The 23,932-nt window shown below is 46.1% G+C and overlaps 1 protein-coding gene across 1 annotated transcript; it reads right to left on the bottom strand.

Moving 5' to 3' along the window:
• Positions 1-59: 59 nt before the first annotated feature.
• Positions 60-21,645, bottom strand: DNAJC25 (DnaJ heat shock protein family (Hsp40) member C25). Its single transcript, XM_028529264.2, has 4 exons — positions 21,231-21,645; positions 5,488-5,640; positions 3,257-3,727; positions 60-1,298 (listed from the first exon to the last, which is right to left on the bottom strand). Exons 1-4 carry the CDS (start codon positions 21,549-21,551, stop codon positions 1,176-1,178), a joined length of 1,068 nt encoding a protein of 355 aa, XP_028385065.1. The 5' UTR covers positions 21,552-21,645; the 3' UTR covers positions 60-1,175.
• Positions 21,646-23,932: the final 2,287 nt, after the last annotated feature.

The raw sequence follows: 23,932 nt of genomic DNA, 5'->3' as shown, positions 1-23,932 counted from the left end.
AATTATATAACACAAAAGCAATATCTTAACTTTTGATTTAAAATGTCATACCAACAAACTTGATATATTGCAACCATTTTATTAATATGAGGCAATGGGATAATAAATCCTTTAACAGGAGTCTAAAAAAAAACACCAAACAAAAAAAAAAAACAGGAATTCCGATTCACTACCATGAATATGTATTGATACTTTGGTGCAGTATCACACTTGTTTCAAATTACGTGTGAATTACTCTCACTCCCACACGTGTGAGACACTTACATTTCACTGTTTGAACAGCACGTGGCCAATCAGTTCTTTTTTCGGGTTTAAACGCATGTAAATGCATTCACATACAATGGATTTTTTCACCACTCAAGGACTTTCTAATCTGTGAACAGCTTTTCAGTACACTATTTCTGCTTCATCTTTTTTTTTTTTTTTAAATTGAAGTGGTACAAAAGACCTTTTTACAAGGTCTCTTCTGGAAAAATGTCTGGAAACAGGTGTAGTCCTAAAATGACTGTAATCGAGATCATCCTACAAGGACGTGCACGTAGACTCACTCTCCTGGAGAGTTTCCGGTCCGTGAAGAAGACTGGGACGGGGAGAAAGAGGCGAATGGCGTTCCAGCAGGAGACTCTCTCAGAGAGACACTGTGAACGTATTTCAATCCTAGAATGACTGTGAGGAAGACGATGTGATACTGAAATCATTATGTTGAAGTCTGTGTCTAGAAAGACACGCAGAATAATATGAGTAAGTGCTGTTAGAGTGTTTTATGTTTTGTGAAAATACCAGAGGCCATGAAAGCAGAAAAATGGAGCCCTGTAGCAAGGAACAAGGAAACATGTTTGAAGAATAAGCATTTAACACGTAAAAATTTTTCGATGGTGTCTAATAAATTGTCATGTCAGCTCTTTTAACATATAAAATTTGTAAATGGCAACTAATAAATCTTCATGTCAAATCTTTTAACAAAACCCACAAATAGATTATAAAAAATTGAAGAACCATAAATGTCTTATGTATAAAGTTTTAAGATAAAGTTCAAATTTCTTCGTTATTCTGTTTAATCAAATACTCGAGGACTTTCAGCTCCTGCAGAAGAGCAGCTGACACGTCTGGGAAATAATTCTGTTGTGAGGATGACGCTGTGACGAAGGTGCGGCAGGGCAGCGGCCCCACGGCCCCTAGTCGTCCACGAAGGTCAGCCGCCCCGGCCCTTCGTTCCTCATCCACCTCCTGTATCTCTTCCATCGGGGGTCGCTGGCCAGCTTCTTCTTCAGTTCTTCCTCCTGTTCTTGTTTGTAGACCTGTGTGTGCAAACGACACTGGCTGACTTTGTAACCCAAAGGGAAACATTTGTCTTCTGCTTTATAGCAGCACACTTACATTTTTCAAATACAAGTTTAGGTGCAAGGGACCAGTGAATGCATTGGTCTGCCGTCTCAAGATCACTCGCATTGAGTGAGCAATTACGCACCTCAGCATTCAGTATTAAATACGAAAGAACCACCCGTACAAGGACTAGTAATTTTTGTCACCAATTCCGTAACCTGGGAATACATGCTTCCCCTCACTGAAATCATACATAAGCTAAGTTTAAAGGGTTTAAATACTTCCTCTCAACAATGAATGTCCAATATTAAAGAATCACTTTATTTTTTTAAAATAGTAGCCGATAAATTTAACTGGTGGTTTTCAGTATTTGTGGACCCTAACCAAGGAACAAAATGACCTGATGATACACATTTGTCTCCAAACCGAACCTACATCTACTTTTATCTTCAAAGATAATTATTGGTTTTTCAAAATATTTTATTAAAGTTCCCAAGGAAAGTTAAATAAACCTCATGGGTTAAGAACAAAACATATGCATTTCTGGAAATTTTAGTGGATGTCAGCTGAAGCTAAATGGATAAGTTTTCATAGCCAGTTTCACAGAGCAAATTTTAGAAAGAAATGATTGTACTTCCAAGTTTTAGGAAGTTGTGACTATGATAACCTTATAGAATAACATAATTCAGCCCAGAATAACTACTCTATGAAAGAGTTTTGTGGATTAGGCTGCCTAACCTACTTTTGTTTTTTAAAAATTTATTTATTTTTAGAGAGAGGAGAAAGGAGGGAGAAAGAGAGGGAGAGAAACATCAGTGTGTGGTTGCCTCTCATGTGCCCCCTACTGGGCATGTGGCCTGCAACCCAGGTGTGTGCCCTAGACTGGGAATCAAACGGGTGACCCTTTGGTTCGCAGGCAGGCACTCAATCCACTGAGCCACACCCACTAGGGCTGCTTAACCTACTTTCTTGAAAAGGAAAACTTTTCAAGTCATTTAGGAGCAAGACAGTATGTTACATACTTATTGATAAGCAGGCTGAATAGATTACTTCCCAAAACATTCTGGCAATTCAAAGTGAGTTGAGTTAGTTAAATACAATTCAAATTAAAAACTGACTTTTAGTAAAATCTATTTAGGATACTACATGTAAAAAGAAATGTGTATGAAACTAAAAAAAAATGAATGTAGCTCATATTTCTTAGGAAGGTTTCACTGTTCTTTATTCTTACATTTAATATATTAACCAATTAATTTTACCCAAAACCTAAAATAGTGTTATGGTGAGATTACTAGGTCCTTTTTAGACTTTAGCTAGGCAGCCAGTCACCTCAAAGTAACCGCGGTAGCTGACAACTATAAAATATTGCATTTATTAAAATGCCCAAAGTTTACAGGCATTATAGTAAGTCAATTTAGTTTAAAAATAAAAGCAACCTTTCATATATGTTAGTTACTATGCAGAAGATTCTGTGCTCATTTTATTTTGAAATGAAGTTATTCAACAAAATTTCCATTTCTTATTCCCTCTGTTTTGTTTTGTTTTTTAATCTCCGTGGCTAAATTTACAGGACTGGAAGGAGCCGTGGGAAAGACCAAATTTTAGGGAGTGCAATGAACAGGAGGCTGCTGGGGCCCCTTGCAAACGTACATTGTCCCCCACTGCACTTCAGTACAAGTCAGACCACTCCTAACATTTTCAGCATCAGTCAATTAAAGTGTTAGAACTCAACTTTTAAAAAGACAAATTACAGGTTAAAAACTCACTGTCCCACTACCAAATATAGCCATACTTTCAAGAAAAGTAAGATCTGTATTCATTATTTAGCTCTCGGATTTCAGAAATCTGAGCATACCCTGCAATCCCTTAGCATACAACTAACTTTACCTTGGTAAGGAAGATGACCCCAAATCACGGCAGACTAGTTACTCACCTCATAGTTCTCCTTTATCCAGAGCTCCCGTTTAAGAAAAGTTTCTTTCTGATGATCTTCCAGACTATCAAACTGAGACTTTGACATCTTCATGGACTTACGTATAAGATACAGTCTTTCTTCTTCTCCATATTCTTTGCCTTTGATGTTAAAGTTATAGACCCACCGGCAGTACCAGGCTATGTACGAGCACAGGTGAAAAGGCGCTAAGAGGATCTGAAAGAGGAGCAGATCCCGGATCTGGGGTTTCTGGTAGCCTCCCTTTATGTCTATCTTACTCTTGATAATGTTCTTTATAATGTTCTCCTCCTCATCACGGATCTCCTCTTTGGATTTTTTGTTTCTGCCCTTCTCTTTGGCTTTTCTGAGCAGCCCCTGCTGCTTGGCGATCTCCATGGCCTGGATGCGGTACTTGGGCACCGTGGCCAGGTAGCTGATTGCCTTGTCATAGCTGTTCCACCAGCTGAAAAACTAGAGTGTGTAACGAAGAAAAATGGGTCATTTTTATCACCAAAATGCATCTTGGTGAGCACCACCCCCTCCCGACCCATTCCGGTTAAAAACAGGAACCTCGGTCGTCTTACTCAGTAAGGAGAAGACACAGCTGAGTAATGTCTCTGTGGACCAGGCTGGATAAGTCAGGGGAGCCCTGAGCTGAGCCAAAAAGTTACTAAATCAGACAGAAGATGCCCAAGATCAGAGGACAGACTGATGCAATCACACACCAGTGATTGCACATCTTTACTGTTTGGCTCTTCCTGGGACCACTGTTGAGACATCTCTCTCACCCTGGCTGGTGTGCTCGGCTGGAGCATCACCTGTAGACCCGAGGGTCCCGGTCCGACGCCCAGTAGAGCACACACCTAGGTTGTGGGTTCCCTCCCCAGTCGGGCTGCATACGGGAGGCAATCAATCGGTGTCTCTCTCCTCCCCTCCCCTCCTCTCTAAAATCAGTAAGCGTGGCCTCAGGTGAGGATTAAAAACAAAAAGGAAGAAGCCATAGGATGCAGGCATGGGCAACTATATTCATCCCTGTCTTCCCCAAACCGCCTACACATACCATAGTTAATGCTCATCATATTCTGGACTGCAAGATTCAAATATGCTTAAACTCTTTGCTAGTTTGGACAGTAAAACATCTAACTTGTTTCACAAATATATTCAACCACAAAGAGTTTTATTAATTTGTCAGAAAAAGTCCTATTCTTCACATTTCCACACATTTCACTTGCTGTTTTATCGGATGAATATAGCAGTTACACCAATACTCTCCTGAAATATTATAGAACTAATCTATTAGGAACGGAAAAACTATATATATATATATAGTTTTACATATAGTTTTATATATATATGTATGTATATAACTAGGGGATCATATTATCTAAAATAGAAAAGTAAAATTATCCCTCTTCTCCTCCTTTGAAAGAACAAAACTTCTACAAAATGTTATATGTTTAAAATATACAATCTATACAAGTTTTCAATAGATATTCTTTTTGTCGTATAAATTGAAGCTCGTTTCTGGAAATTAAACTTAAGAAGCAACTTTCACACCTGCAAACTGCTTTACTCCAGCCCCCTGATGTGCTCTGTTCTAAAAGGGTGCATGGTGAGTGCGGTTAGTTCAAGAACAGTAGTAGGAACAACTGATTTCAGGCTGAAGTTAAATTTCTGTGATATTTTTAAAACAACATCAAGAGTTAGGCTATTTTCCGCTACTTCAGCAGTGCAGCCCGAGCAGAGGCACCCCTAGCAGGCGCGTGCACAGGTGTGGGGCGTCTCTGGCGGCCACGTCCGCACTGAGCACTGCCAGCATTCGGGGGGCAGGCGCCAGGGCCCGTTAGGTCGTGTTCAGACGTCCAGACTTTTCTCCAGTTTTAATGGAAAACTACTGAAAAGTTCCACAGAAGCCAAAGATGTGGCCAGGTGGACACTGGGCCGGCTGTCCTGGGGGAACTGCGCTGAGAAAGCAGCTGAGAGAGAGGGGCCCTCTGCTGGGTCCTCTCGGTAGTTACACAACGACAGCCAGCAACTTCCTGGATCTCCCGTGGACGGAGATTCCAATGTTATCACTGGCTGAAAAAAGTGGATATTTTTCTAGTGTAAAAATATATCAACTGGATGAAAAACTTTACGGAAAGGTGCTTCTAGTTCAGTTCGGATGGCCAGCCCCCCGCGCGGCACACTCCAGCGCAGGCAGGCAAATGCACGTGGGCTCTGATACGCACCTGGAACACGGAGACGGCGCACACGCTGACCAGAATCACAACCCTGACGTCCACCTTCGGGGCCAGGCGCCGGCTGTAGTAGTGGTAGTAGTGGCGGTAGTACTCCTCTGGGTGGTCCAGCATGTAGTCGTAGTCCTTCCGCGTCTCCTCATCCTGCGGGGCAACGAGAGATCCCAGTTCACGGACACTCCCTAACAAGGCCTCAGTGTGTGACTGTTAACTCAGATCTAGAGTTTTATAATTATGTAAGGTTCATCTGGATAAAACCACTGGAACTATCAAAATATAAAAAGACTTCCCATCCCTCTTGAAAGGCACACGTTCATTTGTTTCCAGAACGTTAATGTTGGCTATAAAGCATAATAAAAAAAAATATGTCCCTTTATTCTTGAGTATTGTTGGGCCTCCTAGAAAAGTAAAAATGCTTCAATAACAATTAATGATGCCTCTGCAGCCAGAGCCGTGCTAACAAGGGTGCCTTCATGCCCTCAGAACTTAGGGGCATGTGGACACCCACTCTCAGCGACGACAGCGGACACGAAAAAACGTTTGTGTCTGCTGTACATCTTCGCAAAGACTTTCCAGCCTTAGGTGGACAGTTTTCTGCTGACAGCAGTGATTAAGACAACAATGAGCCGATGCAGCCGGCCAGGCCCGCGGAACGGAGCTGTGCTTACCCCAAAGAGGCGTCCCCGCCGGGCAGTGGCCAGCCTCTGGCTTTGGGACTTCGGGTGAGGTGTTTAGCCTCTCTGAGCCCCACCTTTTTTCTTTTTTGTAAAATAGAGAGAATACTACCTGCTCTGCTAAGTTCACAGAGTTGTTTTGAGTATCGAATGACATACATTAAACAAAAACATGTTACAAATGCTTGGTACATTGCTATTAGAATAGCTTGTCACAGCCCAGTTCATAAATATGGTAACATATAAATAAATCTTTCTTCATCATACAGAGATGTTGAAAAAATTTTAACAGTCAGAAATGCCACTCTATTTACAAATGTTCACAAATAGAACATTTCTTAAAAACTTCTCTGATTGTGATCAATTTCTAACACGGGTAAATGCCCATCTTTTATGGAGCTATACCAGCTGAAGAGCTATGACACCGGGTAATGAACTGCTTTAATCACACAGGAAACCTATTTTGTCTTTGTGCCTCCAAGATGTGAACGACTAAAAGCACAGCAAATTCTTTACTCACTGTGAGAACACAGAAACCACCATGAAAACAAGAATCTTTCTTCACCTGGAGAATTTCTTTTTGTTAGGATGAATTCTTTCACGCCCACAGAAGTGCGGATTCTCAGGCAAAGGCACTTCTACAGGCACCATCCACACCTGGTGCTCTGCTGCCGCACACGGCGCTTCTGGGGGCTGCTCAGGACCCCCTCCTCGGTCCCCCAAAGGCCGTGTGCCGCAGACTTCAAGTAAGAGGTTTGCTAATGACGAAAATCTTCCCTGTGCCCCTTAAAGTCTTAAATGTTTTCTGTTAAGAATTGTGAATCAGAGTGAGCACCTTTTCAGTGACAAATCGCTTTCATTACATTAAAAATATTTACTTCTGACTAGAATTTGAAACCAGATATAAACTGGGATCCAGTACCGTCAGATGTGAATCTACACAAACTCCCCAGGATGAGAGCTGTCTGTTATATAAGAAAGACTCAGCTCAGCTAATGTTATTTTCAAACTCACTCCTTGTACATTCACTTCTGTCGAAAAAGACTTTCTTGTGGCAACTGCCACACTCCCCAGTGTCAATCAACTGTTCCGTCTATAAGCCATTGTTATACCGTAGAGCTTCTAACCTAAAGATGGTGAAACGTTAGCGGTCATAAAGAGAGCTCTGAAGACTGAAACCCACGTCTCCCAGTGAATGGCATTTTGCGTACTTCAAGACATCCTTTGAGAATCTGCCCATTCTCCCTCCATTTTTTTGCCATTGGGGCTAATTTTATAGAAATGCTCTGCTTTTGGCCGGAAGTCCTTGGCCTTTAACTCAGCCACCCAATGTTGGCAGATGCCTTTTAAAACGCACTTCTTCCAACCTGATCCTTCTCCTTGCTGCAACTAGACCGCAGGGAGTTCTGAGCCTGACCGCCACCCTGGGAGCCGACTCCTGCAGGGCTGCAGCATCAGTCTCTGTGCAGGGCCTGCCCGTGCTTCTGGGTGGAGTCTACAGCCGGATCTCGGAGGTGACTGGAATCTGCCACGTCAGTGCCGGCATCCTGGCGGCCCTTTCTTCTCCGTTCTCTTGTCTTACTGAAGGTCACAGTCCACAGAAGGCACGTACCCCTCCTCAGACACGTCACCCGCTCTTCCCCGGGGACTACCCTCTTCGCACTGGTCCCCAGATTTGTGATGTCGAGTCCTGCACTCCTCCACCAGGATGGTCAACTCATGCTCCAGCAACCAGCAACCCCAAAATCGGGTCCTCATGTCTGGCCCCTCCACCGCAACCAGAGCCCAGCTCACAGGCCCTCGCACTACCTGATCCCCGCACACAGCTCCAGGGCTGGGACTGGCTGCCTTTAGGATGGTTTTCTTTTCCTTGGAGTCCCCGTGAATGCATGCCCCTGTTCTGGTCATGATTAGAGACGAGGAGGTCAGAACCTTTACTCGGCCTACAGCTTTCCCCCCAGAATGAAGACAGTGATTTTAGGCTGAGGCACGTGCACAACAGACTTTAGAAGGAGTTCAAGGTTGGCACAAAGTGGAGCGGCAGGAGCTCTTGCAGTCTAAGTCAAAACCCTACTCGCTAGGAGCCCACACATCTCAGAACCAGCCCAGGAAGAACACAAGGACACCAGGAACACTAGCAAACAAAGGAAAAGGCAGAGACTGGGGCCGGATTAGAGAGCTACAGGTAGACACGTATTTCAACACCACATATTTATTTGTTTTCTCCTGTGCGTCTTGGAACTGAGGTAGTCCGACATTTTTTTAATGTATTTTTTTAACCTCCATGGCTAATCGGGTAAGTTAAAATTTCCTTGGCAACCAACAAGGCCTCCATAACTGGCCTATCTCACCGAGCAACATCTTGCCCCTCTCCCCTCTTCTGTCCACAGACGACAGTCAGACAGTAATTTCTAGAACTCAGTGTGCCCTTCCAACACAGCATGCTCTGTCATACCTGGCTCTGACCAAAGAATTCCAACACAAGTGCCATCCCTTCCTTCCAGCCTCGGGAGCTCCCACTAACCCTCAGGACACAAACGTGACTGCTTCAGACAGAGCGACACCGCCTTCTTACACACGTTACCTGTTTGTTATAGCACTTATCACATTGTCACCACCAGGTGTCTTATTTTTCTGGAATGAGAACTTCTAGAAGACAGGTAGGGTGGACTCATTAATCTCTGCATATCCAAGACCTAGCGCAATGCCTGGCACTCAGTAACTGTCATTTTAAAAAGGAGTGAGACTTGGTAAAGGCCCCGCCTCCCTAGAGACTCCTCTCCAGCCAGCCGCTCAGGCCTCGGTCGCCCCAGGAAGGCCGGGCGGGCGATGCTGTCGCCGAAACTTCAGTTCAGCAGGCACAGCTGCCTCTGCTGTCCCAGTTTACGGAAGCGTGCTGCTACTGTGGCTGAAAGAGCTGAAACCTGAAAACAGTTGAACATCTTACCTTTCAACAAGCAGTACTTTTTTTCTTTCAGCAATTTTGTGGATCTTAAAGTCCCAGGGTCAGGAAGATGCCAACTTCTTTTCAAAACCACAACCTTTATACTTGTTTCTTCCTCCTCTCTGTCCTGAGCCTTGACAAGCTGGGCAATAAGCTCCTTGTCTCTACTCTCTACCGGAAAAAAATGGCGCTTCTGCTGGCGTGCACTCCACTGCCAATCCTCTCGGGCATATGCAGGAGGACTGGAACACAGCCACCACATCTAGATCAAAGGTGAACAAGAGGAAACCCACAAAGAAAGTACTGAGTCCTTCCTTCTCTGAGGAAAGTGATCATCCCCCCGCCCCGGAGGCAAAGATATATTATGTTCTTGCCCTTGAAAGGAGTAATGAATGGTTGACTCTTAATAAACATAAATTGCAATAATCTGGTATTGCAGCCAGTTTCACATTAAAAAGTTTCGATTACACAGATAGCAAAAACCATTTCAGGATGGTAAAGGCCAGGGATCGATAATATATGAAAACATAGCGATATTTTGTTTGGTCTTAAAAATATGTATTAATCTTTTTTTTTCTTAAGAAATACACACATACAAATGGATCTTTAAAAAAAAAAAATCTGTTCCCCTAAATTTCTGTCCAGGCCACTGCATCCTACTACAGAGGACAAATGAACCACCATCCTTCCTTGTTCCCTGCCCCTGGCCACTGGTATGCAACTGACTGCCTTCTCAGACACCTTCTCCATCTGCGTGTGATCTGGGCAACTCCCGAGACTCGCAGTGTCGCGTCTATACTAGTGACACTCAGACCTGTTCTTCCCGTGTCCGCCTATTTTCAAACAGCTCCTGACCATGTCCTAAAATGCAACAAAAACCTCTCAAATTCAACATGCTCCAAATCAAAATCTGCTCCTCTATTTTTCAGTTAATAGGATAGTATCATCAGCTTGGTCGCCTGAGCTTTTAAAACCTTACTTTTGACTTGGCAAATAAGTACGCAGGGCACTAAGCCTCGTGCTGAACTCAAAAGAGGATAAAGAGACAAACAAGATAAGGCCCCAGCCTTAGGAACTCGCCCAGCTGGAAGAATGTGGCGAGCCAGAAAAGTGCCGCTTGACGTGCAGAGGAATCTGGGACTGATTCCCTCTGCCTGAGACCGCTGGTAAACGGGGTTCACAGAAGAGATTAAATGAGTGCTGGGTTTTGAAAAGCAAGGCGTGGAAAAACTCGCTCCAGGCACGGGAGCACAGCGAGGGTTAGGGTACAGGAGAATCAATGAATATGATGGGTTCAGGGAAGCTTGAACACTGAGTTCAGAGAGAGGAGCACGGAAACTGGCCAGGAAGACGGGTCTGGATGAGAACCGGAGGATCTTACATGCCACGCTGAAGCGTTAGGCTGTTATTGTCTGGGCTGGTCAGAAATAGAATGTCACAGAGTTGAGAGCAACAGCATCGAGTAGAAGTATGCATTTTGGAAAAGTAATTACGGTAGTACTGTAAAGAATGGAACAGATGTGAGAGAAACAGATGTGAGAGACTACGAGGTGGGATGAATAGGGCTGAGTGATTAAAGCACAAAAATCGATCCCATTGACCATGGCAGTGGACTTTAATTACGGTCACCGTGTGGACCATGTTGCTGTAAGATAAAGCACAGAGGACGAAGACAGCAGATTTGGAGAAGATGACGGGCAAGACTGAAAACTTCTGAAATGGGGAGAAAAAACAATTACAGGACATCTTTTCACCCCCTGGAGCCTCCTCGGACTATCTATTCCTGCAGGAGGGACCTGCCTTTGCCTCTGAAACGCCTACTGTACCTTTGCAGAGACGGAAGCAACATGTAGAAAACTGGAAGCCACACAGGTGATCCTTGGTTGCAGAAAGACCAACTGTGGCTGTAACGCAGCTGATTACTGCCCTGTCGTACTGGCCCGCTTCCCAGGCAGGTCAGCATTCCTCGTCTGCCTATAAATGGGTGGCTTTTTTCTCTCTTTTGAACCAGTTTTAATATCTTACTGGTCCCCTCATTAATTAATGAGTTAAGTAAAATCTCTGATACTTGTTCATTTTGTATCTGTTTGAGAGTCATGATTGTATCTGATGTGGACTCCAATCAGTGGTGTCCGAGGTGTTGTGGATGCGATGAACAAAATCACACGGACGGCAGAAGTCTGGTGGAGAAAAGGGACGGCACGGCCACTCTCTGAGTGAAAGAGCTCCCCAGCCCTTGCCTGGACAGGCTTTTACTGCTTTTCTGGGAGCATTACCTCAAGGAAGGTCTTCATTCATCCTGGTCAGGCAGTAAGGATCAAACAATGGATAAAATTCAAAGAATTATGAGGGCTTATTCTAAGTCAGGGTCAGTTAGCTAAAGGGCCTTAAAACTTTGGGAAACAAACTCATTTCTTGCTTGGACCCTTATCAGAAAATTGAGGACATTCTTAGCGAAGCAGGTTTTGCAGGATTTTATGTATTCTTTTAGGCCTGATCTTCCCAGGGAACGCCCCCACCCCATTCCTGCCCAGGACCACACCCACCTCTGGCATTGTTGCAGGCTTAAGTCAGGCAAGGGAAGTAAGGCAGCCAAGAGATTAGGAGATTATACTAGGAATGAGGACTCAGGCTCTGTCAAAGCCAAGGGGTGAGGGTCCATCACCCCCTTTTTCTGTAGCCCCCCAAGTCCTTCCCTGAGGGACCCTTCATGACCATGCCTGTCTTAGGTCATCTCTCCCTTGAGGAATCTTACCCATCATTGGCTAACCAGTCATCTGCCCAGGGCCAGGCAGGGTGAAGTAAAGGGGGCAGAGGCGGCGCCCCTGCCAGGGAGATAAGCTCTGTCTCCTTAGTGGTTTATGGTCCCAAGGTCTCTCACTCAGCCTTAGCCATGGGGGTGGGGGGGGGGCGTGTTACAGCTTCTGGAACCAGGCAGGGTGGTTCCCAACATCATCTGCTTTAAAATTTATGCTTTAACAAAGATTAACAAGACTGGTTTCAGACATGTTTGATTTTGGGTGCCTGTGCTACAGATGAAAGGCTATATTGCAAATACGAACTTAGAGAACACACAGATTTTAGCGTTGTCAGGGATTTAGTTGAGTTTCATCAGGAAAAGCTTAGCAATTAAAAAAAAAAAGAAGAAGAAGAGCACCAAAAGAACAGAACTCTAAGGAAAAGCAATGTTTAAGGTCCAGGCCTAGGAAAAGAAGACTCTGAAGCCTGAAAAGAAATGACTAGAAAGACAGGAGAAATGGGAGAGAACTACAGCAAGAAGTCAAGGGAGAACATCTTAAAGGGCCACGTGGTCAGCACTGTCAAATGCCACCAGGAGTTCCAGGGAGAAGAATGAAGAGCCCTCAGATCTGAAGCACTGATGTCAAGTTCACCTAAGAACAGTCCCGGTGTGTGTGCATGCTGATGCCCACACCCGTCTCCGCCAGCGTGAATGAGAGGGGAGATGAGGACGGTCAATGGCAGAAAAAGAGGGATGTTGGGACCACAGCGTTAACAGGAAAAGAAAAATTAACCGAAGGAAATGCGAAACCACCAGCCTAGAGATTCTTAAGTTACCAAAGAGGAGTGACGAGATCCCAGAAGGTGACGGTGGAGATAAAGTCGGTGCAGTCACCAACACTTTTCTGCCTTCCCCAACCATCCTCCATATTGTTCTAGAATTTTCCTTCTGAATCCAACATCAGATTTGTGTTACTTCTCCACTTTGAAACCTCTGGTAACTATTCAATACATAACGCTCACACTCTTGAACTCAGCTTAAAGGGCAGTTCATCCTGGGTTCCCAGGCTAAGTTTCAGCCTCCTGCAACACTCTCCCCACGAAGCACCAGACAGACTTCTTACCCAGAAGTAGCGGATCCCCTAAAGTCTATGAAAAAATGCAATAAGGGTCTTTGTGCTGTGAATATCTCAAAATATTCCACTGACCCACAATAAACCTGCACGAGCTCAGTTAAAATGCCAGGTGCTCAGTTTCTGGCTGGAATTATATCAGCCCCGATTGGTGGCTGGTAACATCCCATGTCAGGTAGTCGCAGCACTAGAATTAAACGCATCTGGTGTATAATCAACCTGGGCCATAAATAGGGTGTAAGAGCTAAAAATCAGGGATCAGCGAAAAATAAACACCACTTAGGGGATCACAGCAGAAACGGCAAACGTGGCACACGAGGTCCCTCACCCCTCTGCGCCCACGGGAGAAATCGCTGTCAGACCCGTCATCTTGCCCACCAAATCCAGGCAAGGCCTCAAAACGTTCACAGGTGTGTCGGGGAGTCATTCATGCCCGACCAGAGCTGGCATGTGCAATCAGAACTATCTGCTCTCAGGCTTACTTGATTTGGCTGTTTTTCAGCACCACAACTGGTGTAGACATTTACCTCGATGCGGACTGATGCTGGGGAAGAAAAACAGTAATACTAATAGGTGCTATTAAATCCCCCCCCCCCCTAAAAACAAAGAGGCCCTGGGAACCAAATAATAAAAGTGACCCCTGGGCCCTGGCTGGTGTGTCTCTCTGGCTGAGTGCCGACTTGAGAACCAAAGGGTGGATGATTCGATTCCCAGTCAGGGCACATGTGCCTGGGTTGCAGGCCGGGTGCCCTGTAGGCGGCCTGCGAGAGGCAACCGCACATTGATGTTTCTCTCCCTTTCTTTCTCCCTCCCTTACCCTCTCTCTAAAAATAAATAAAATCTTTTTTAAAAAAGTGATGCTTGGTAGAGAACACCTCACCGAACTACACCTCATTCCCGGAACAGCCCCGCACACTGGTGACTCCGTGTTTTTGTTGGTTAGGCTCTCCCCCGACCACACACATCCCTTCGCCGCCCACCTCGGTGACTGTTCGAGAGCCAGATCAAAGAGTATATATTCTACTCCAATCCCCAAAGAAGAAATAATTATGTTCTCTCCTGCTCTCGCTGCCGCAATGTCATCTACACGCACTTTTATTATGCAACTTAAATAAATAGCCAAACAATAATTCTCTGTCTCCTTGTTATGTTAAAAGCTTAACAGCAGGAACAGCCCCTTTCGCTGCTGTGGTCTCCTCCCCGGCACCTCTGTACTGGTTACGGAAAGGGGTAAGAGAACCTGCTAAAGAAAAACAGTCAACAGTGACATAAAAGGGCGGGGAGTCCCCAATCCCCCTTTTTTGCTACATTCTCCCTGAGTGCCAAGGCCCTGCCCCATCAGGACTGAGAGAAAGAAACGGAGCTGTTCTGGTGACTTCCCTGCCGAGACAAGGCTGGACGGGCAGGAGGCTCAGTCTGCACGCCGCTGGCCGACCAGGCGGCCTTCCTGCCAGGCGCCTTTGCGAGGTCCTTCTCTTGCCGTCTTGCCAATGCAGTCCGATTCTGCTGTTCGCCCATTTTCCACCCACCACGGTGTTTCTCAGTGCACCCTCTCCACCTGTTCCCTCCTCTGCTTATTTTCATGCCATCTTTGTAATTTTATCTATTTTATCCAATTCTTATCTATATTCACAAATTCATGTTCTGACTTTAAAACTTTCAGAGCACGATTTCTCCTTAACAATTAGAAGTGCATTTTCCTTTTCTTTCATCCAGGAGTTTTTCATTCATACCCAACCAATCAATTGTATCTGTACCACTCTTTCCAACTGTCATTACTTCGGGGTAAAACGCCCAGGTCAGCTTCACATACCCATGCCAACCACTGCGGAAACCCACTTCCGATTTCCAGTCTGCCTGAATCCATCCCCAGACATGAGTTTTCACCTAACAGACACTCGTCATCTGGTGTGCCAGACACTGTGCTAGATGCCATGGATACACATACAAAAAAAACGAGGAGGGAGAGGGCCACCGAGTATTCACAGTGCAGTGTGATAAGTGCTATATCCACATAAAAAGACCCGATGTTGACACAGCAAGTGCCGGTCCGTTTACCGAACTTCCAAAGTCCATGGTTCCCTAAAGCCCCAGGAGTCAAAAACGCTAACTACTGTTTCATCATCATCACTCATGTTATGAAGCAAATACAAAACAGCGTGTGAAGTCTGGAATGGTTCGGAGCCTGCTGAGATTTTTTAAAATTAAATGTATTGGGGTGACAATGGTTAATAAGAATATATGGGTTTCAAGTCAGACAGAGAAACTTAAGAACCGTATGATTTCACTCATCTGCAGGATGCACAACTGGAATTTTAAGTTATTTGAGAATGTGAACTAGGTACGACCGGGTGCAAGCACCCAGCCAATGCCTTTGCCTTCCAGTACTACCCACCCTTCTTTTCTGTTTTTTTTGGGGGGGGGGGGCATTTCCTCCACCTCTCCCCGTACAGACAGAATCCCCGTTGCCAGAACAACAATGACTAAGAGTGCTCTTTCCCTTTTCACCAAAGGCTGGAAACGCCGTCCGTCACCCCTGCTGGAGCTGAGACACTGAAGATGCCACAGCGGAGAGGTCTCGCTGCGGCCACCAGCCAGAGCAAGCAGAGCAGAGCTGTTCGGCCAGAGAAGTGGCTGGCCCGGGGCCACCCCACAGCCGTGCTGTGTCACAATTAAGCCACCTGCACTGCAGCCCAGATTGGGGGTTTCTCACTTTTCGATGTTCTTTTTCTCCATTGTTTTCTTCTCATTTAATTTTTTTTCTTTATTTGCTCTTTTTCCCCGTTTTCTTCTTTAAAATTTTTTTTTTAGGTAGTATGGGTATAGTTAGCATTGTTTATTAGTATTGTCAGTTAGCACTGTTAGTAATTAGTATAGTTAATATTAGTATAGTTGCTACAGTTAGCATTGTTTACTCGTATTGTTTATTAGCAGAATTAGTATGGTTAGCATTGGTATAATTACCATAGTTAGCATTGCTTATTAGCACAGTTAGCATGTTACCATAGAATAGTTAGTGCTGTTTGTCAGCATAGTTAGTACACACAGTTAGCATCGACGGTGTTGTCGGTATGGCTGGCAAGTCCCCGTGTCTAACGGACCTTGTGGCCATCCCTGCCAACAAAGAGCCCCATACTGGCCTTTATGAGCTCCTAAAAACTATTGGCAAGGGAACCTTTGTCGATGCAAGGCTGGCCCGGCACACATTCCGATGGGGACAGAGGTGGCTGTCAAAGTCGTTAATTGGTGGGGCTCCCCTATGCCTTTCCAAGAAGTCCGCTATATGAAGGGCCTGAATCCCCAGGAGCAGTTATTTGAGGAGACTGCCACCGGGCAACATTATGCCTTCTATGACGCGTACGAGCGGAGGAGACTGGCTTGGTTACCTGGGGGGCCCCTCGACTGAGGAGGAGGCCCGAGCCTTGTTCTGGCAGCTGGGGTCAGCCGTACAGTGCTGCCGCCAGAGGGGCATCGCCCACAGGGGCCGAAGCCAGAGAACATCCTCAGAGATGCTGAGCCGACTGGCGGACCGGCGGATTGGCAGCCTTCGGCCTCAGCAGCGAAGGCTCTGGCCGTGAGCCGTTCTGTGGCATCCTCTCTTATGTCGCCCCGGAGCCCTGCTGGCGCCAAACTTACGACAGCCCTGGGGTTGATGTATGGAGCCTGGGGGTAGTTCTGTACAGGGACCCTGCTGTTTGTGGGGGAGGACTTCTGAGAACTGAAGCACCAGATGCGGAGTGGACACTTCCATGTACCTATACTTTACGTCTACAGAATGTCAAAAAGTTTTCTAAAAATTAATGACCCTTGGAACCCAGCCAAAGAACAACCCTGGAATATGTTATGAAGGACCCACAGCTCAACACGGGCCAGGAGGAGGAGCCCAGGCCTTTTAGGGAGCCCCCAGGACAACACGGACCCCCAGGTGACAGGGATAGTAAAGAACCTGGCGTTTGAACGAGACAAGATCCAGGAATAAGTAACAGAAAGAAAGTACAAAAAAGCGATGGGCACATGCTTGATCCTAAGTCCCTGAAAACCAAGGTGAAAGGCCACACCATCAGAGTAAGACCCTGCCCCAATCCTGACGCCAAGACCTTAAGCCCTTCCCCAGCCTGAGAGGCTCTGCCCTGGTGGCAGAAGACCAAAGAACCTGCTATCCCCCGGCCAGCTTGGAGTCCTTGGAGTCGAGGACCTCCATCCCCAACCCGGCCCTCCAGCGAGGCTCGGTGGGCTTCCCCACACCCACAGTAGCAGCAGCAGCTCAGCAGTGGCGGCGCCTCCAGAGGGAACCAACAACGAAAACTCCTTTCATGCTGGGCAGCCTGAGGGTGGGACCCCAGCCTCTCCCTCTGGCCACAGGCATGGCCAGCAGGGGGCGGTAACTAGGAGGTTCTTCCACTTCCCATTAAGAAGCACCTGCTGTAGGCTGTCCACTACCAGAAGCACAAGTCAAACCAATATAATTTTTAAAATTGTGGACAACCAAGGCAGGACCACAGTCAAGACTCCGGCTCAAGCCATACCCCCCCCCCACATTTTACGCCCAACTTGAAGGTGCCGCGCACCAGGGCGGCCAGCCACCTGGTGCAGGGGGTCAGCCAGAGGCAAGGCCCAAGCAGCTGCAGGGGACAGCAGTACCGGCCATGCACACCTCTCAGGGGGAGGACTTGATCCAGTGGACAATGAAGATGTGCAAACTGCTCAGCTCCCAGGGTGGCCTGTAGCCCCCCCCCCCGGGGAGGGGGGGCTAAGAGGACAGGCCCCCCTCCCTGCAGTCCACCCCTCAGCCCCCACTTGAATGAAACTTCAGAGACTGAACTGTTTTTTGCTGGGGGCCCTTCTCCCCTTCCCTGCTCTTCTTTTCTCCTACGTGTGTGGGGGTTCTTATTAAAGTGTTTGGTTCTTCCAAATCTTATAATAAAGTTGAAACTCCAGGGGAAAAAAAAACGCTAAGTGTGATATCTCCTTGTCTTAAAAAATGTATTGAAATCACATTAGTGTACTTATTCTTAGCAACCACCAGCTAAAAAAAAAATCTCAAAGAGGCGTTTATTTGGCCAAGACAACCTTAGAATCATAAACCCACTAAATCTTACACAAATATATTCCCACTTGGTGATGTATTCAGTATCAGCATTCGGAGGTCTTTGGTTCTTAGCAGTTTTGATGTGACATCACTGTTAGAATAGAATGAGTATATAACCTCACATCATATATTAAAAATACGAAAAGACTCAGTCAAACTATTATGGAATACACCTGAAACTAATACAGGATAAAACTGCATATAACCCATAACTGGCAAATTAAATAATAATAATAAACTGAAACAGACCAATAAGAAGAGTAATGAAGAAGGTTATGAGAAAATTACGGGGGAGAAAAAAGGTTCCCGGCTCCAATGGAGTTGCAGCTAAATTGTTTGAGACGTCACGAGAGAAACAACTTCCGTTAGGGACACCGCCCCAGAGATGAAGTTGACGTGCTCACCCTACAAAGCAAATACAAAGTCTACTTTTTCCTCCATATACATTCCAGCAACGACTGACCGGGGTTGCGAAGGACAGTCTTCCCGGCTCCCTCCCCTCCTTTCCGACTGGCTGGGAGATAAGTATACATACCTCTCCCAGGGTTTACTGCTGTTCCTTATGGGGAGAGATACAGAATATAACAAAAATAGCGAACAAATGAAATGTGGTCCCAGGCATGCAGCTGCTGCCTCCGGGAGATATGTGGAATTCTAGATATGTGGAACTTCCGCAACTGGTCTTTTTCCAGAGCCACCAGAACTCACCTTCTCCCACTCTCCTGTCTGACCTGCTCTTAACAAAGGCCCCGTGGCCCTCTTAGCCCTCACAAGCTCTGTTCCCAGCCTGCCCATAGAATCCACGCAAAACAGTGATAGCCCCATTGCCTCCAGGGCGTAATTTGGAAGGCTAAGGCCGACCGAACTGAATGAGCACTGTTCACTGGGCCTTTGCGTTACCCAGAGATGATATTCTCTGGCAACATTCTCGCCACTTTCCATTATGACAGATAAACATCAGACCACCCTGTTTGTTTTTAATAACTTCAACATACAGCAAGTCAAAGTCCTTTTCCTCGTTCCAGGAGACGGCACATGCACCGAAGTTTTTTGTTTGTTTGTTTTTGTTTGGGATTTTTTTTGTGTGTTTTTTTTTTAAGTTTTCCTGAGCTGTTACAACTGGAAATGGAATCCATGTCTATTTCTGTACACTTAAAATGGGTCTTTTCATAGGGCTCAGCTGAGTCTGATATTCAAGGGTCCAACTAGCCCAATGCACCCTTTTCTCTCTCAGATAATTTCCATTCTCTTTCAGTGATACAAAGGGAGGCTGGGAACCCAGAGGATACGCCAGCACTCCCCCCTCCCTCAGCACAACTCCAAGTCCAGTGTCTTGTCCGGAGGCACCACAAACCTCCTGTGGGAATCAAGAGTAAACGTGTTACTTTCTCCAGACCTACCAGTGTTTACCTGCCCCAAACGTCCTTGTTCTTGACTGGACAAATCATTTCAACACACTTTTTATTAGGTGACAGTTCAGTGCTACACTTTAGGGGTAGAAGCCTTTAGAAGCAACTGTTTTAGACCCACTAGATCAGCCTCTAAATTTGTCTCTTCAAGAAAATGACAAGTGTATTTAGAGTTTTGAGGTTCCTTCCAGCAAGGATTTCTCTACTGTCCCTATTTCTTGGTACTTCCTTTACTAACATGCTCACCATTCTTGTGCCAAGCTGCATCATTCTCACGTCCAACCACAGCAGAAGGCACAGGTGCTAGTGTTTCTGCTGCCTTCTCCTCTGGAAGCGGTCTACCTGCCCAGTGCTTTCTCAAATGCCACCAGGGCTTTGGAGGACCAGCAGCAGCCTTTCCAGTTGCTGGTATGGACCATTCTCTTTCCTCACTGCAGAAAAACACAGACTGGGGCTTCAGATGACGGTTGCTCTGGATAGAGAAGCTCTTTCCCATGATTCCGAGGTCTTTCTTCAATTACGCTTCCTCCTAAATAATAGGCAAACTCAACCCTCTGACCTCAGCACTGTCCCAGCTCTCACCCATTCCTCAGTTAATTGACAACAAAAATTACAACCCCACCCATGCAGGTAAAAACTCGGTGAACTAGGCACACTCATTTTATGGCCCCAAACTATCCAGACCACTATGAGAAGCATGAATGAAAAGTCTTTTAACTCCTTGACTCAGTATTTTCAGCTCTGGTAAGCAAATCTGGAAAAGGAATCCATAGTTAAATTATAGTATACCCTCTCAAAGCAGTCATTAAAAGCAGACTATATAGCAACACGAAAAACTGGCCAGAAAGAAAAGGAAGACCATACAACTACAGCCACCTGTACGTTAGCATGATGGGGCCTTTGAAGCAGAAACACTTCCATCACATATGATTTATATTTTGTGATTTCTTACATGGTTTGATTTCCGCAGTAGCAGAAGAAAGCAGTATCAGGCTAAATCTCCCCATCCCCGCAGGGCTCAATAAAACCTCTGTCAAATGACTGCAACTATGCAAAATATTTCCTGCTGGAAACTCTCTGGGTCTTGAACCCCAAGTCATTAAGTACCTATTTATTTACTAGGCCCTGTGCAGGGGGGTTCTCACACCTATTTAACCCTCATAAAAACCCTGTAAGGAGGTATCACGGCCTTAATTTTACACACGAAGAAATAGCTCATCCATCCAGCACAGTCACTATCAAGGTCATATATGGCGTCTGATCCAAGAGTTAAACATGGTCTTCTCACTGAGTGTTGATTGCTCTTCTCAGGTTTCTCTAGATCCTTAAACCCAAACTAAATGTCACAATTAATAGCATCCCCACAAACCAAGTTTCTTTCAGGCCAACTGGCGCTATCGTACTATCAGTCAATATTAAAGAACGTTCTTGTGTTTCTATCACAGATCGTGGTAATAATATAATAATCACTGTTGTCCGAGTGGGAGCTGCACATTATTAATATACTTCACTAAAACGTAAGATTATCCTATATGCCTTACATTGCAAGGACTGTCACCAAGGGGTGGGGGCTGGCTGTCCCCCTAAGACCAGAGGGGTTTCCTATCTTTGTCGATGGGCTGTGTGGGCTCTCACACAGGCCCATTGGGAAAGCGCGAGCCTCCGACCTCACGTGGTGGTGTCCGCGCAGGGGCCGCGCGCTTCCCCAAAGAGACCTCGCAGCCCACCAGTGACCCAAGGCCTCACCTTGAGAGTCTCGTAGGCAGTGGCCACCAGCAGGAAGGCCTCCTCGGCGCTCTGCAGCGATCGCCCGGGGCCCTCGTCACCCGGCTCGGGCCGGTAGTGGTCGGGGTGGTAGCGCCGGGCCAGCTGGCGGTAGGCCCGCGCGATCTCCGCCTTGCTGGCGGTGCGGCTCACGCCCAGCACCTCGTAGCAGTCCCGCGTGCCGCAGTAGAGCCCCTCCACCAGGGCCCACGCCGGCCGCGCCAGCAGTAGCCCCAGCAGCACCACCAACGGGAGCCGGTCTGCATGCCGGGCTTTCCCGCACGAAACTAGCCGCACCGCCATTCCGGCCCCGGCTGCCGATTCACCACCCTAGTGCCTGGCCGCACGCCGCAGCGCTCCCGGCTCTGGCTCTTCCGTGGCTTCCAGCTCCCCGTCAGCAGGGACGCCTCTGCGCAGGCGCACAGGCTCGGCTGCGCCCACCAATTTCCCCGTGGTTGCTAGGGCGCAGGACGCCTGAGCCACCTCGCAGCTTCCGCTGTGTCACTGAACGCCTTCCTAATTCCAGGGACCAGAGGGTTTGTCGGATTTAAAGGCACAGGTAACCAGTGCATGCAGAGCGCTGCACTGTCCGCAGTGCCTTACACGCACGATCTTCTCTTCTCGACAGTGCGATTTCACCTGCTGCAAAGGGTCATCTAGCTAGCTCCCTGCCCTCTGGTTCTCAGCTTCAGGAAGCGTGCACAGGGTTTTAAAGCCCCGTCTCCAGTCCTGGAAACCTTCCTCTCACTAACTCCATGCTACCTTTCTAAAAGGAAGATGAATTTAGGGAGTCTAGACGCTGACTGTTAGGGACTCTTAAAGTTTATTCATGGCCATCTAGGTCCGGCTTTCTCTGCTTCCACACTGTTGACATTTTGTACCCGGTAATTCTTACCCTTGTGGGGACTGTCCTATGCAGTGTAAAATATTTAGCAGCATCCCTGTCCTCTACACCCCCCGTCCAACCAGGTGTGACAATGTGAAAACTCTCCGGATACTGTCAAGTGTGTTCTGAGGGTAGAATTGCCAAGGGGAGAAAAAATACAGGTCACTCCATTACATTTGAATTTCAGGTAAAAAAACAAACACTTTTTAGTCCAATTATGTCCCAAATATTACATGGGACTATACAGCAACATGAAGATCTTTGCCTCAAAAAATTGTTTCTATCATTTTTCAGTAACTATTTTTGAGCCTTTACTATGAGCTAGGCACGGTTGAGGCACTGCGGACAGAAAGACAAAGGGAGACAAGTGCTCAACCTCAGGGAGCATATATTCCAGTGAAGGAGGGCAGATAATAAGCAGACTTTAAGATATAAGAAATTCTTTTTTAAAAATTACAACTGGCTACACTTTAATAAATAAAGTCATTGTGAAGGTTTACATTTACAGACTGAAAAGTGAATACATAGCATTTCAAATTCAGTTTTGGAAGTAGTAATAAGTACTGGCCCACAACAATAAACTCTAGCTACCTTTTTAACTGTCCATCCTTAGCACCGACAAAGATTCAACAGAATTGCCTTTATTCCCACATTTCAAAACAATTCTGCAAATTATCAAGTTTACGTATAGTCACAGACCTTATATATTCTTTTAAGAAACTGAAACAAGGTAAAGATATACATATATGATTATGCAGCATATGCTATACACTATACATTATCATATATATATATATATAATACACACACACACACACACACACACACACAAAAGAGATATAGAATTAATGGAAACACATAGGAGAGTCACCTAACCTAAAATTATTAAAGTAAAGGTCAATCATTAAGGTCAGTTCCAGGAGGAATTAACATCTAAACTGACTTTGAAGGACAAACAAGATGAATTGAAGGGTGGGAGTGAGGGAGGAATTGGGATAAGGGAGCTTTAAAATAAGTACCAAGAAGAAAAAAAGGGCATTTTTTTTCTTGGGCGAGAAAAAAAATGAAGCTTTCCAAGAAATGAAAGACAGTTCCTATGAGTGGAGCTGGAGATGAGGAATGGAGGAGATGAGACTGGGAAAAGCCGGATTGTGAGGGATCATTTTATTCCACCTCGAAGAAGTTGCTCTTTCTCCTAAGAGCAATGGACTGCCAGTGTGGAATTTTTTAAGTGGTAAAGTGACACCTTCAGATGTGCCTTTCAGAATAACTCTGAGAAAACGAGTTTGGAGATGTCAGGAAGACCCTTATGAGACACGTCTAAGAATCCAAGTAAGAGACGCCACAGGCCTGCTTCAGCGGCGCCCTGAGAATGGAGGAGGAAGAGAGAAAAGCTGAGGCACGTTTATGAAGCAGAACGGGCGGTGTTTTGCCACCGGTTCTGGAGGAGGGAAGGAGAAGAAGGAGTCGTGACAGTGGCTCTGGCTTCTGGGTTGGGCGGCCAGCTGCCATCCCCGAAATAAGGACACAGACGGGACGGGTACTCCCAGTGTAGGAGGATGCGCTCACTTGAGCCCTGCTGTGTTTGAGATGCCCACCGTCGCCTCATTGGGTCGTGTCAGTTCCATGCATGAGACATTTGATGATTGCCGTCGGACCTTGCCGCCTGAGAGGCTCTTGAGCTCTGCAGGGTACCCTGTCTACTTCCTCCACGCCAGCCCCTTCCCAAGGGGAAGACGTTCCCGTGCGGACTTGAGAAAAAGGAAATTTTCTACATTACGAATTTAGTCGTGTTCCT

This window comes from Phyllostomus discolor, chromosome 3 (genome assembly GCF_004126475.2).
Source record: "Phyllostomus discolor isolate MPI-MPIP mPhyDis1 chromosome 3, mPhyDis1.pri.v3, whole genome shotgun sequence".
Lineage (NCBI taxonomy): Eukaryota > Metazoa > Chordata > Mammalia > Chiroptera > Phyllostomidae > Phyllostomus > Phyllostomus discolor.
The sequence above is the reverse complement of the archived record's forward strand: the minus strand, read 5'-3'. Positions and strand labels throughout refer to the sequence as shown.